We start from the raw sequence: 13,561 nt of genomic DNA, 5'->3' as shown, positions 1-13,561 counted from the left end.
TTTGGAGCCCGACGGAGGGGGGTGCTGTATTTCATGCAATTTGGATACACACATACAGTCATAGTGCCACCTACTGGCAAAAAGCGGTTTATCTCGAGAATTGTTCATTGATCGACGACTTCAAACTTAACCCGTGCGCTGCTGGGAAGCTGAGAAATTGCAGTGTTGAAATTTGTACAATTTGACCAATAAGATCACGGCTTTCACGTAACTCCAGGACTGTGTGTCCAATCGAGTTTGAACTGGGGAATGGGTACTCCACTATATACAATAATTCCAGGACTGTCTGTGTGTGTGTGTGTGTGTGTGTGTGTGTGTGTGTGTGTGTGTGTGTGTGTGTGTGTGTGTGTGTGTGTGTGTGTGTGTGTGAGTGTGTGTGTGTGTGTGTGTGTGTGTGTGTGTGTGGTGTTTTATTCTTGCCATCTATATAGAGGTTTGCATCTATGTATTTTATTTTTTTATACTATTATCTATCTCATACTAACCTGTGCCCTTTCCCTGTTTTTCTTTTACACTTTATGTATTTGATTGTGTGTGTTTTTTTACTCTGAATGGCCTTTGTATCCACCTGCCCAGGGACTCCAGATGGAAAGTAGCCTATGGCTAAATCTGTTGCAAAGCATCTCTTCCCCTATGGGGTTTAATGTTTTTTGTATATGTCCCTGCCAAATAAACTAATAAAATAAATAAATGAAATATGTCTGTCCTTCGCGAATCTTGATAACATTTGTCAGATCGACTTCAAACTTGGGGAGTGCATGGGGGAACGGGCACTGCACTAGTGTTTTTTTATAGCCTACCAAATGACTGGAGGGCTGGCTGCACTGGGGCATAATTAATTGAGATATTATGCAGCTGGCACATTACATTTGGGCTCGCATGTTGGCAGTAGACCTATGACCGGTGTTGTATTTCCTAACTAGGCCTAGGCCTACATTAGGCTACACTAAATACCAGTTAACTAAAAGAGAACATGTTAATTCTAAGGAAAGAAATATGTGACAATGCCCTCTCTTCCCTGGGCTTGGTGGAGGAGTTTACAAGGGGCACCTGAAGGCAGCACCTGCTGAGTGAACACGGTTAAACAATTTCGCTGATCTGCTCTGATGATAGATGGAGGTAGCTGGCTTGACTCACTGCTGGCTGGGGTATGTATCGTGTGTCGGTATTTCAAATATGCTATGCGCCTTAAAACCGTCACTGCAGATGGGGTTTTTCCGCCAAATTTTCAAAAAATTGCTATAGCATATATTGGAGCGCACAGCGCCAGTCTCCACGTGACTTTGTAACATGTAGGCTATAGGCTGCTAAAGACTAAACAGCTCGTCGACTGCTTTCTGAGCGTTTTATAGGATTAGTGAATACTCTGACGCCATCTGCCGTATAGGCTACTATGGCAAACACGTGTAGAAGGCTACCACAACTACGATTCTTCCATCTTATTCTTGACTTTGATTGGAAGAAGAAAAATCATGACAGATCAGATATGATAGTACGTGCTTGCTTGCAATTATGAACGAGGTCACACATGATATCCTGAAAAATACAATGAAACCAACCGCCTACAAATCAAAGCTACAAGTCACAACGAAAACATCTGGCAGGGCACGAGAGACATACAAATCTAAAACGAAGGGGGAAAAGTGAAGTGAAGAAGTCATAACCAAAAGAACAAATAGCCCTATAGCTATATTCAGGCTATGCAGTAGGCTATTACACGTCTGAGCTAAAATGACCCTGAAATTACAGTCTACGCTCGCATCGATTTTAAATGGAAAAGGAAGGTCGTTGTTGCAGTTAATGCCGACTGGAGCTCGTGCCAGGGAGGAGCGCCCGATCCGAATGATGGATGCCTATTAATTATATGGGACATTATGGGCGGTCAATATCCAATTAGACTCATTGAGCAGGGCCCAAGGAAAGGATCACGGCAATAGATAATACGAAAGGATAATCATAGAGATGGGCCCCCACCCCACCCCCTCCTTAAAGCTTATTCTTATAGACTTGCTTTGTCTTTTATCATATTCCTTGCATTTCATTTAATTCCATTCATTTGAAGTTGAGAATGTATACGAATTTTGAAGAGGTTTCACACGCCTACTGTTGTCTCTCCACCATTAGCCTATTGATAATTCTGTTACATCTATATATCATCACCACACGGCCATCTTGGTAGGAGAATAACAGGTGGGCCTCCCCTCAGACGAAGCTTGGGGACAAAGCCCCCCCCCCCCTTACTTGGGTAGTGTACCCTAGTTTAACTAAATTCCCGGATAGCCAAGATAGCCTGATATTGAAGTTTGACATATATATCAGACAAAATACATAAAAAGGTCTGTCTGAAGGCATTTACTTATTTCTGACCCTGGGAAAGTGGAAAAAACAGTAAAATTCACCAAAACTACTGTGTCTCTGAACTATCTCTAAACCAAATAACACTCACTTATGCTATTCTCCTTTTGATAACTAATGCAATATCTTGCAGCTGCCCCCACCCTCTGGAACGCCCTCCCCAGCCATATCCGTCAAGCAGACACTCTGTCATCATTTAAACACACCCTCAAAACCCACCTTTTCACCCTTGCTTTCAACCCATGAACTCCTTCCTCTCTCACCTTTTATTTATTTTCTTTATTTTTTCTTCTCTATTCTTAAGTTATGGTATTATATTGTTTTGTATTGTGAAGCGTCTTTGAGCATTTGGAAAAGCGCTATATAAATCCGATGTATTATTATTATTATTATCTTTTTCACTTCGATTCAATGAGCCTCCCCTGAAACTGTTTGGAGCCCCCCTGGGGAGGCCTGCTTCCCACTTTGAAAACCGCTCTGGCCTAGAACGTCTCTGCTTATTGGTTCTTGACATGAGTCAAGAAGTTGAACTTGAACTGTCCCAATTTCCCCATGTAGTTCCACCAGTTCGCCACAAGATGGCACTCATGTACAATAAAGCGTGATGTGTGAATGTCTTTTCTGCTTGATGCAATCCTAGTGGCAGCTTTGAATGCCAGAAGACCATCCGCCCCTTCTCATGATTGGTAACATTATTTGTTCATTGAGTAGAGGCAAAGGGTCAGATAGAGGACCATGATTAACTTGTCAGATTTGCTTGCATGTTGAGTCCACACTCGTCTAGTTTACAGCTCGCTTATAGGCATGTGGAGTCCATGGCACTTTTGGAATGGCCTTTTGGAAAGTTAACGTCCCTGTCTCCCATCCCATTCAGGTGATTGTTGATGTTTTCTTGCTCTGCAGTTAAGATAAATAAGCCTAAAAGCTTCAATTAGCCCCTAAAAGGCCTATGAGCAAGCTAAAGTATACTACGCACAAATAATGATTCATAACAGCCTGCATTAACTTTGTCAGTTATAATCCATCACAAGGTAATAGTCTCAAATAAATCTCATAGTAATTGAGATGAATCCCTCATTTCAATGACAAGTCTGGTTTTTAAGACCCAATTACCACTTTGAGTTCCCTGGCCCGCTGGATGCATGGGGTTTGGGCTTGGAAATGAGAGAGGGGGCAGGAGTTGGTCATTTCAGTGGGGAGGGAGAGGATGGAAGCGGTCCAAAGAGGGATGGATCTCTCCTGGGCTGTACTGCATCAGAGGGCAGGCAGATTTATGACAAACGCACACAATCTTAATTTGTGCTCAGCCCGATAATGCATCTCAAGGCCAGAATAGTTCTGCTCAGTGTTTCTTAACTGGATGTTTCTTTAATTATATGTCAGAGGCCATAAAACTCTGTAGAAGATTTTCCCACAAAGCACTGTTTTATGTCTCGGTCATTACCGTAAATTACAAGCAACAAGAAAATAGACTTATAGAAGGAAAATGCAAAAGAAAGTGGGTTTATTCATATCCATACATTCTTTTTCACCCTGCTGTTACACTGATAATTTGTAAGCCTTATCAACGTGACGCAGTCACTGCTCCAGAAGACTAGCAGGATCCAAAATTAACCTTTTTGTCCATCGGCCAAATGGCTAGTAGTGAATGTTCAAATTTTACCAGCCACTCAATAGATTACCATTGTTTTTTGTTTTTTTTGGCTGGTGAGTAAAGCAAATCTACCAGCCCCTTGCATATGTTACCAGCATTTGGCTGGTGGCTGGTGCTAATTTTGGACCCTGCCGACTAAGGAATAGATTGTTCACTTTAGCAAGCATGAGGCCTTCGCTCATCACACAAAGGATACAGAAAAGAAACCTGTACAAATATTGAATAAATGAATCATACAAGAGTAGTTGTAAACATATACATATTCACAAATCCATAATAATATAATAATCAATAGTACTTTCCTGTTCTAGTCCAACAACATAGGCCACTTGCTTTGACATATCCACACCTGTAGCCATCCGAAGGCATGTACACATTTACGGACGTGACAGTTATTACTAATAGTAAGAGAATCATTTAAGAAATCACAAAAACTGAAGGGAGTTTTGATGACCTCTACCTGAAAGTACATGGTGGCTATACACAACAGCACAACAGCCCTTGGCACACCACAAGGTGGCTTTCGAGTCCTACAGTCCCGGCTCCCTTCTGTCACTATATTGCCTTCTGTTCTTTATATGACGCCACACAATCTTTGGTGAAAAAAACTCTGTTGCTATTCCCATTCGGGTGGCTCATTCCTTGTGTTGTTTTAGCACATGACACAAGCCCTGCCAGATTCAACTATCGCTGCTTTTTATGTGTTTTTTCAGTTGAATAATAAACATTTAAATTACTTAAAAGCTATAAGAATAAAAAAAAGGAAAAGGGTCCTTTAACCTTGCACCCTTTCTTCAGTCTGCAGGCGATCTTTGCGTCTGCCGAGGCTTTGTGACACACACACACAGTGAATCAGGCAGGTCAGTGCATCATTGCTTCCCTCCTCTCTCTCTCTCCCAGCCAGTCTGTGGCATTGAGTCCATGGATGCAGGGACAGAGACCCCCCCCCCCTCAGCTGAGCTCGAACCCTGCGGAGGACTCGATGGCGTACAGGAGCTTGTTCCTCATCAGGTGCTGGTCTTGGAACTCGGGCAGCTTCAGGAGGTTCATGCAGGTGCTGGCGGTGGGCAGACGTTCCAGGTCGCTGCCCCCATTGTGGATGCAGAAGGCCGGGTAAAGCTCCTGCGCACACACACACACACACACACACACACACACACACGCACGCGTTAAAGAGCGTGGTGCAGGTGCAGGTAAAAAAAAAAAAAAAAATGAATTTACATTATGGGCTCATAATATATGTAAAAAAAATACTTTTTTTACAGGCCTCTAAATAATAATAATTGTGACATCACTTGTTGCTGGATGTGCTGCTGGGCCTGACATTACAGGAGGCAGTTCCATTTCAGGAACAGTGGCCAGCCGCTTTACAAAAACCAGTCTAGATGCAGCTATGTGTGATTTAACCCCCCCCCCCCCATAAATAAATTAAAACCAATCCCATTGCTATACATACCCCTCCCACATATTAATGCAATGTGGTCTCCAAACTGCATCGTGCTCTTTAAGCTACTCCCTCAGGGGGCTTCAATAGGCACATGAAGAATTGGCTAGCTAGAGTAACAGAGAAAAAACTCTGGGAAATTTGAATGGGGGCCACCTTAGGGCATATGAGGAAAAATGAGATGTGAATCAACTCATGTCAGCGATGATCACGATGTCCCAGGCAATTCCGATTAAGCAATAAATGTCGAGTTCCATAAGGGGATAAATGTTAAAAGACAGACATTAAGCGTTTAGCTAATACAGTTCAAGTATAAATTTAGGGAATCAGCTCGGTGCTTGAAAGGTACTGAGTGGGACACTGGCCCACAGTTTGACCCTTGGATGAGATGCTGAAGGAATGGTCATTTCATGTTGTCTATCTGGCATTTTTTAAATGGAGCCTGGTTGCGATGAGGCCACCTCATTTGCAGACTGTGACACTGAGCGTTTCCATCAGCAGCCAGGCCAGGGTATCAGCTCCTCTACCCTGATTTGATCCTGCTATTTAAAGTTAGTGTGTGTGTGCTTCAGCAGCCTGATTAAAACGCTCTTGAGGGGCTTCGCCGTAATGACCCCATTTTTCTGACAATTACCGTATTAAACTATCGTTGCTTATTGAGAAAGTGTCATTACCGGAGCTATCATTTTTGGAAAAAAGGGCGTTTCCATCATCTTTTTTAAATGGCTTCTCCTGACAGAGCTATTTCTCCTCTAATGAATCCTGGGCCGTTTCACGACAGCTAATTAAGGCTTAGCTGGCTCAAGCTGAGGGCCAGGTCAGGGGCCGATCCCCCGGCGAATTACCGCCCTTTCCGGCCGAGAGACGAGACGGGGAGGGAAGGGGGAAGCATCCACACACCGGCCAAAGTCAAATTCATTAAATGAGGAGGGTAGGCAACTCTCAAAGCCCTAGAGGAGGCACTGCAGAGGATTTTAAGGAGAGTTTTGTTCCCTCCCTCTACTTTGGAACAGCAATTCAGTTTTCCTAACTAATGACAGTAATAAAGAGTAGTAAAACCAATCATATGACGATTACAGCTTCTGGTTATACTAAGTAAGGCCCATAAAACTCCTAATGGCTCTGAGCAACACTTTCTGCCTTTTTCCTATCTCAGACTACTTAAGTGTCCCACAAATCAAGTCGGTGAGGAAGTGAAATGGCTTCCTATTAGAAAATCATTTTAGAAATAGCAGGTTAGCAGCAATAGTGATTCAGCACTGTTGAGATGATGTTGAGAAGTAGGCCTATACTTTTCTTCTATGTTCATCCAACAGGAAATGACTCCCTTCTGCCATGTCAAATAGAAGGCAAAAGTTCAAAAGTTCAACATGCTACTGAGTTCTGAAATGGCAATATTTATCCAGCCAAGGTTTCTGACCAAGCCCACATATACAGAGCTGCAGCAGCAGTTCCTCCATAGAAGGTCATGAACTATAACAGCGGTGGAGGTGGTGATAAGGCTCAGCCAGACAGCCCCAGTCTTATCGCTGCCTAATTTGAAAATGATCATTTGAGGGTCGTTATCAGTCTCGGTATTTTCATTACAAGCCCATTAAGAGAGAACACTCCCCTCTGGTGAGCTTTGTCTAAATCCTTTGTAAACTTGCCGATACCGTTTGGCTACTGCTAAGACATATTGTGCAGAGTAAATACGGAGAGCGCAGAGAGAGGAAGAAAAAGAAAAGCATCAAGCTGAACTTTCGGTCAACCCTCACCTTGAAGCCCAGGAGTGGAGGTCTGGAGCAGCTGGTGACAAACTTAAGCAGCTTGCGCTTTTCTTCATCTGTGAAGCCTTCCACCACCTCCCAAAAGGTCAGGATGACATGGTGAGTGGGTGTGTAGCCGCCTGGAGGAGACGGACATCATGTTATTTAACCTGCAGTCAGTCGTACAAATGAACAATCTATTAACCTGTTATTAACTTCAATGATGACAGAGGCGTCTGGGGAGTGTAGAGGTAAAAGCACTCGCCGACCACCGCAGAGACCCGGATTCAATTACCGACAGCGGTACTTTGGGCTTGGTCAGATGTTCCTACAGACACAAGTGTGCGGGTGGGAAGTCAGTGGGGTGTGAGGCCTGGTGGGGTGTGAGGCCTGCTCGCTGCACTAGCGCCTGTTTGGGGGGGAAGAGAACTGGGGGGAATAGCGTGATCTTCCCACACACTACACATACTGCCGGTGAAACTCCTCGATGTCAGGTGGAAAGAAGCGGCTGGCGACTGCACATGTATTGGAGGAAGCATGTGCTAGTCTACAACTCTCCCCAGATTGGCAGAGGGGGTGAAGCAACGACCGGGACAGCAGGGGGAATTGGCCAAGTACATTGGGGAGAAAAATCAAAGGGAAAAAAACTTCAATGACAGTCTTCACCTCTCCCAGTTCATGCTGATGCTGATTTGTTTACCATGAAAATTTATATTGTTAAAATCCTGCATGTCAATTCAACCATGCATCATTACAGCAACTAAGCTAATGTTTATTTCTAGGGAGTGATGATGGTAGTTGTGTGAGCAACTTTGTTATGGTTTCCAAACACTGCAGGAAATTACCTGAGTAGTTTGTGAACTTCTTCAGGTCATCAAGACTAATTGGCACAAGAGCCCCAGATATCAGCACCTATTAACACGTGGAAAAACATAAACTTTCAGTCACTGTGCGTTATAAATTATGCCTCAAGTTGTTTTGCAAATGTGCTTGTCATGTGCAGAATACCTGGATCTCCTGCTGGTCGAACATGCGCAGCCACTCGAGGTTGACCACGTTGGCCAGGCCCTGCCTGAAGGCCAGGCAGTGGGGCCTGATCTGTTTGTTCAGTCTGTAGTCGGCCACCAAATGAATGTAGGCTATCCGGTTGGCTGTGGTCACAGGAATGTCTTTCCCTCCTGGCTTCAGCTCAACCACCTGGAGAAGAGGCAAAGACAGCAATTTACAAAGGTTCACAAGGGCACACAGGACACAAGGTTCCTTCATGTTTTCAGTTGAAAAATTCTGTGAAGCTTAATTTCTTAACAGCAATTAAAAACATGTGTTGGTGTTCAATATGATGTAGCACTGATAGTACCTGGGTAATATGACAATTAACTAGGCCATAATGCTCTATAAGGGGCAAGAGGGCAATCTGTCTGTTCTCGGTTTCAGTTTTTGTCCCACTGATGATGTCATAGGCATTGTGACATCATCAGTGATCATAGACATTAATTTGTGACATCATTGTGATGTCATGCAAAGTTGAGCATGGCATGGCATGCCAATAGGGCAGGCGAGGCCACGCAGCAGCTGAGCTGCGTATGCGAGTTGCAGGGCCAGCTCGGCGAGCTGCAGGGCAGGCGAGGCCACACAGCGGCCAAGCAAGCCCACGCAGCGGGCAAGCCTAGGAATCGACCGCACATAGCGCGCAAGATCCCTAGTAACTGAAAAATAGCATTCAATCACAATAACAAATATCACTATGTGACATTGCTGTTGGACTGAATACTTTAATTAAACCAAACTTTGACACATCTTGTGCATTTTCTTAACTTTTCAAGTCCAGGAAATCATCAATTTCATGCTCCATACATTTCAAGACCTTTCAGACCGTCACAACCTCAAATTGACCCAACGCACTTGTTAAATGAGATTTAAGGCATGTCAAATCACTGTTTACATATTAGGTTCATAGTGTGTGTCAGTAAAAAAAAAAATCACACCCAGGTGTTGAAGTAAGCGGTGCAGGTGTGCCGGTCCCAGGTCTGCAGCAGGTTCCACCTTGCCTTCTCCTCCACCCCCCTCTCCCCTCTCTCTGACATCAAGCTGCTCTCTCCATAGAATCTTATACCATGGTCTCGGTGAATACGGTACTTCTGATTGGCCGGCAGGTGTGCATTAAAACCGTATAATGCACATGTAGTCCGGCTCAAGTCTAATCACGTTGTAAATTAATCCGCTCCCCAACCTGCACAGGTGTTTAATCAAACAGCACAGTAAACGTTTGTTCAACTCGCTACCTCAGCGTCTTTGAGTTGAGCGGACTAGCTTCCCTGCACCATAATCCAAGGTTCGTCCTAATTACTGGGACAGCAAACGTTTCCATTGCATTAGAAGCTGATGGGATGCTAACGCTTGTTGCAGGTATTAGTCGGTTTCCCAAGTGTTGCAATGTAGGTAAACAGAGTTATGGCTTGTGAAAAACTTAAAATTTTGATTGCTAAACTTGCATCAAAAATTCACAAATGCTTTTATTTTATTTTATTTTTTCCAGATTTTTTTTATCCCATTTTTATCCCCCGTTAGTGTTATTTTTTAAATTTATTTATCCTGTTTGCTGCTCCACCCTCTGCCAATCTGGGGAGAGCCGAAACTGGCTCTATGCTTCCTCCGAGACATGGGCAGTAGCCAGCCGCTTCTTTTCACCGACAGGGGAAGCTTCACCGGTAGGACATAGCACGTGGGTGGATCACGCTATTCCAACGAGTTCCCCTCCCTCCGAACAGGCGCCCCTAACGACCAGAGGAGGCACCACATCAGCGACCAGGATATTGCATGTTTTGGTGAAGGGGTTCCTATATGAAGGAAACCCCCAGGGGACATGGGGAGAACATGCAAACTCCACACAGAAAGGCCCTTTTGACGATCCCACCCGGACGGCGGGCACTCGAGGACATGCGGATGGGCACGCATTCCTTCAGTGCTCACAGCATCCCAGGTGGGAATCGAACCCAGGACCTTCTAGCTGTGAGGTGACAGCGCTTACCACTGCACCACCATGCCCCCATTTTATTTTATATTGTTGGCAAATGACCATGGTATAAGCGGGATAATCAACTCCTAGGTGTCCGTTTTATGATTTTAATGCACTTGGTGGAGGTGGTTATTTGCCTCCACGTCGTGCGTTAAAACCGTATAACGCACACCTAGTCGTTGATTATCCCTTACATATCCAAAAACACCTTATTGTAACTAAAATGTTTTATACTTGGTGTTTGGTTGAATGGCAGATGTCCAACAAACAATGTAAATGGTGTTATTGTGCCAGCTAGATTTAATGAAATCACAGATGGACGTTTAAAATAATTTCCAGTCTGATACCTTCCAATGTTCTATGTACCAGTATGTGTGTGTGTGTGTGTGTGTGTGTGTGTGTGTGTGTGTGTGTGTGTGTGTGTGTGTGTGTGTGTGTGTGTGTGTGTTTTGTTGGGCACGTTTCAGTGTCTCTGAATATAGCATTTCAAATGAACATGATTCATTACAATTTGGCACAGAGTTCTCTTGTTTCATTAGCTTCAGAGCATAGCCCTGGATCAGATGTGCTCATCTCTATTCACAGAGCCTGGTGGTATATGAATAAACTACAGCATCTACCAGTTACAACCCAGCAGAACCCAGGTAGAGTAGTGCTTCATTGACAGGTAATCATTTTGTTTTTTGTTTTGCTTTTTTCACTGGATTCTGATTATGTGCTAATGTAAGAGAATTACCATCGTTATCTTGCTTGCTTTGGCTATCTCCCGAGGGCAAATGCAGGGCAGACTGCTCCCGGGTGTGTGCCTAATCTTTCACAAATTGTTTTCCCTATCGTGTTTGCGATGCCCTATTTGTGACCAGGAGGGCCACATTGTAACTCGACCATTTCAGGTCTTGTTTGAAGAAGAGCTAATAAGAGGTGTTAGGCCCTGAGCAAACAGGGACTGTGGGTAGAGTGCAGGTCCAGGCTCAGGTGACTCATTGTGGGGGTGGGTGTCTCGCCTCCGCAGCCTTGAGCTTTGGAGCGGACGTGCTTAAGAGCAGCCAGTCGCTTCTGTCAGGCGTGTTCTGAGATAATTTCTGGAGGCCGGGCAGGTGGAATGGTCAACAGAGCTGCTGTGTTCCTGCAAGGCAGCAGAGCTTAGGGCGACAGCCGCGACGTGCGTTATCTCTCTCAGCGCTGAAAACTGGTACATCATGGAGGGAAATGAATTATTAACGCCACAAAGAAGAACCAAACAGGAGGAAGGAGAGGCGGCTGAATGAGGGGGTACTGACCAGGAATGGAAATAGAATAAGAGATGGAAGAAAAGACAGGTGAATCATTGATCTAGTCCCCCGGGCCACCCCGTCCCACCCTGCTCACCTGAGCCTCTCCCAGGTCGTTGTTGACGACGGTGAAGTTGAGGCCCAGCTCCTCCACGTCGTCCTCGTAGCTCTTGAGGAACAGAAGGTTGCGGTACATCTCAGGGTCGAGCGAGGCCAGATGGTGGATGTCCACATCAGCGCTGGTTCCCAGGAGCTTGGACAGGAAGAAACTGGCAAAGGGAAGCTCTACCAGCATGTTCTCATACAGCGCCTGTGGACACCAAAAAATAGGTTAACTGGAGAACTGCAAGAGAAAAAACAAGGAACAGTGTCCATTAGGGGTGTCACGATACACTCAGTTCACGATACGATAAGATACACGATATTGGGTTCACGATAACGATACGATATTTTATTTTTTGCGATCGATTTGTAAGTTGAGGGGGCATCCTCCACACTAATTTGAGTAATTTCACCATTTTCATCCTCCGTGTCTGTAACGTCCCTCATCTGTTCAAACTAAGCAATGAAAAGGAGAGCGAGCATGCAATCAGATGCAGATCAGTGCCACCATGTTCAGCTTCTTTTTCTTGCGATATGAGATTTCATCTCAACGATATCATATTGTCACGTTTTGATATCGCGATATATTGTGGGACGATATATTGTGACATCCCTAGTGTCCATTCTTGCAAATTCACCCACAAAATCTCAAAACAACGAGCATGAGCATAAAATGTAGGGATTATTTATTGCTAGGGTTTAACCAGGTACAAGAAAATATCATGATTATATAACCTAGATAACTAAATGGACTGCAGCCTGCATCAAGCGCAAACATAATATTGTTAAGTACATATTCAAAGATTTGATTACAACATGCATTACACAAAATTAAACTTGCACTACTACTCTTATATCATACAAAGTGATAAGATATTAAATATGGTCACATCAGAGTGAGCGAGAGCAAAACACAGAACACAAGGGCCAATCTATCTAAAACATACAGGCCTCTACTTCACCCGCCTCAAACTTTATAAATGCCAATTCTCACCTTGACCTGAGATGCCATTAAGAAGCACAGCCGGGCAGGTGAGTCATAAAAGCCAAAGCTAATGTACTGGAATAGTCCGAAAAAGAGCCCGTTGGAGGCATTAAAATATACAGGTCTTTATAAATGATAGCGCTAAAAACCCTGACCACATCAGCTAAATGGATTATAAATCTAGAGGATTTCCATAATGCATGCATCTTAAACACACACGCAAGCATAAATCACAGCTATTTTCTAAACACAGGTTAATTGCACAACTTCAAACACTGTCTATTTTTTATGCAAAATAATCCACTTAGCATTTCTCCCGTGGCCGGCCCTCGTTTCAGACCATATGCGCAGTGTTGCCCCTTGAAACCTATCAATAACACTTCTGCCGGGAAGAGGCAGCAATAAGTATATGGAAAAAACCTGTAGCCTTATTTTTTTCAATGCCACTTACTTTATTTACGAGTGTTTATTGCCAGAAATTGTGCCAAAATGACTTGGGCTGGACAGAATTAATTATAATGGCAGGGGCCTTTTAATATAAGTGAGTGCAGTGGCAACGCAATTAAAGCAGATCACGGCACCATCAGGTAGAATAAATGCCAACAACATTGCAGGTGCATTCTGTTAGCTGCCAAATAAAGTCCTTAATTTACAACATTAAGAATCAATAAAATTATAATGCCTTTCAAACGCATCACTATCAATCAGCACCAACCCCACACACCTCTACAGCGAACTATCAGTCGCCACGGATCAATGAGTAAAGACAGAGCAGCAGTGTGGTGGACGAGGGGGCGGGGCATGAGGGCGCCATGTCAGTCACACTTTCCTCAGAGTTTAGGCAGAGGAAAGGACTCTGCTGATGAGGGTGGAGGTTTCCTCAGAGTTTAGGCAGAGGAAAGGACTCTGCTGATGAGGGTGGAGGTTTCCTCAGAGTTTAGGCAGAGGAAAGGACTGTGCTGATGAGGGTGGAGGTTTCCTCAGAG

General features: G+C 44.2%; 1 protein-coding gene across 1 annotated transcript in view; it reads right to left on the bottom strand.

The window, feature by feature from the left end:
• Nucleotides 1-3,842: 3,842 nt before the first annotated feature.
• The window catches only part of ube3c (ubiquitin protein ligase E3C), a 63,229-nt gene continuing 53,510 nt past the window's right edge, over nucleotides 3,843-13,561 (bottom strand). Inside the window, exons 20-24 of the mRNA XM_083650739.1 lie at nucleotides 11,586-11,798; nucleotides 8,210-8,398; nucleotides 8,047-8,113; nucleotides 7,211-7,341; nucleotides 3,843-5,131 (exon numbers count right to left, since the gene is read on the bottom strand). Of these exons, the coding sequence (XP_083506865.1) occupies nucleotides 4,961-5,131; nucleotides 7,211-7,341; nucleotides 8,047-8,113; nucleotides 8,210-8,398; nucleotides 11,586-11,798 (771 nt within the window). The 3' untranslated portion in view covers nucleotides 3,843-4,960. The remainder of the gene's footprint in view (nucleotides 5,132-7,210; nucleotides 7,342-8,046; nucleotides 8,114-8,209; nucleotides 8,399-11,585; nucleotides 11,799-13,561) is intronic.

This window comes from Poromitra crassiceps (genome assembly GCF_964638095.1).
Source record: "Poromitra crassiceps genome assembly, chromosome: 2".
NCBI classification, from domain to species: domain Eukaryota; kingdom Metazoa; phylum Chordata; class Actinopteri; order Beryciformes; family Melamphaidae; genus Poromitra; species Poromitra crassiceps.
The sequence above is the reverse complement of the archived record's forward strand: the minus strand, read 5'-3'. Positions and strand labels throughout refer to the sequence as shown.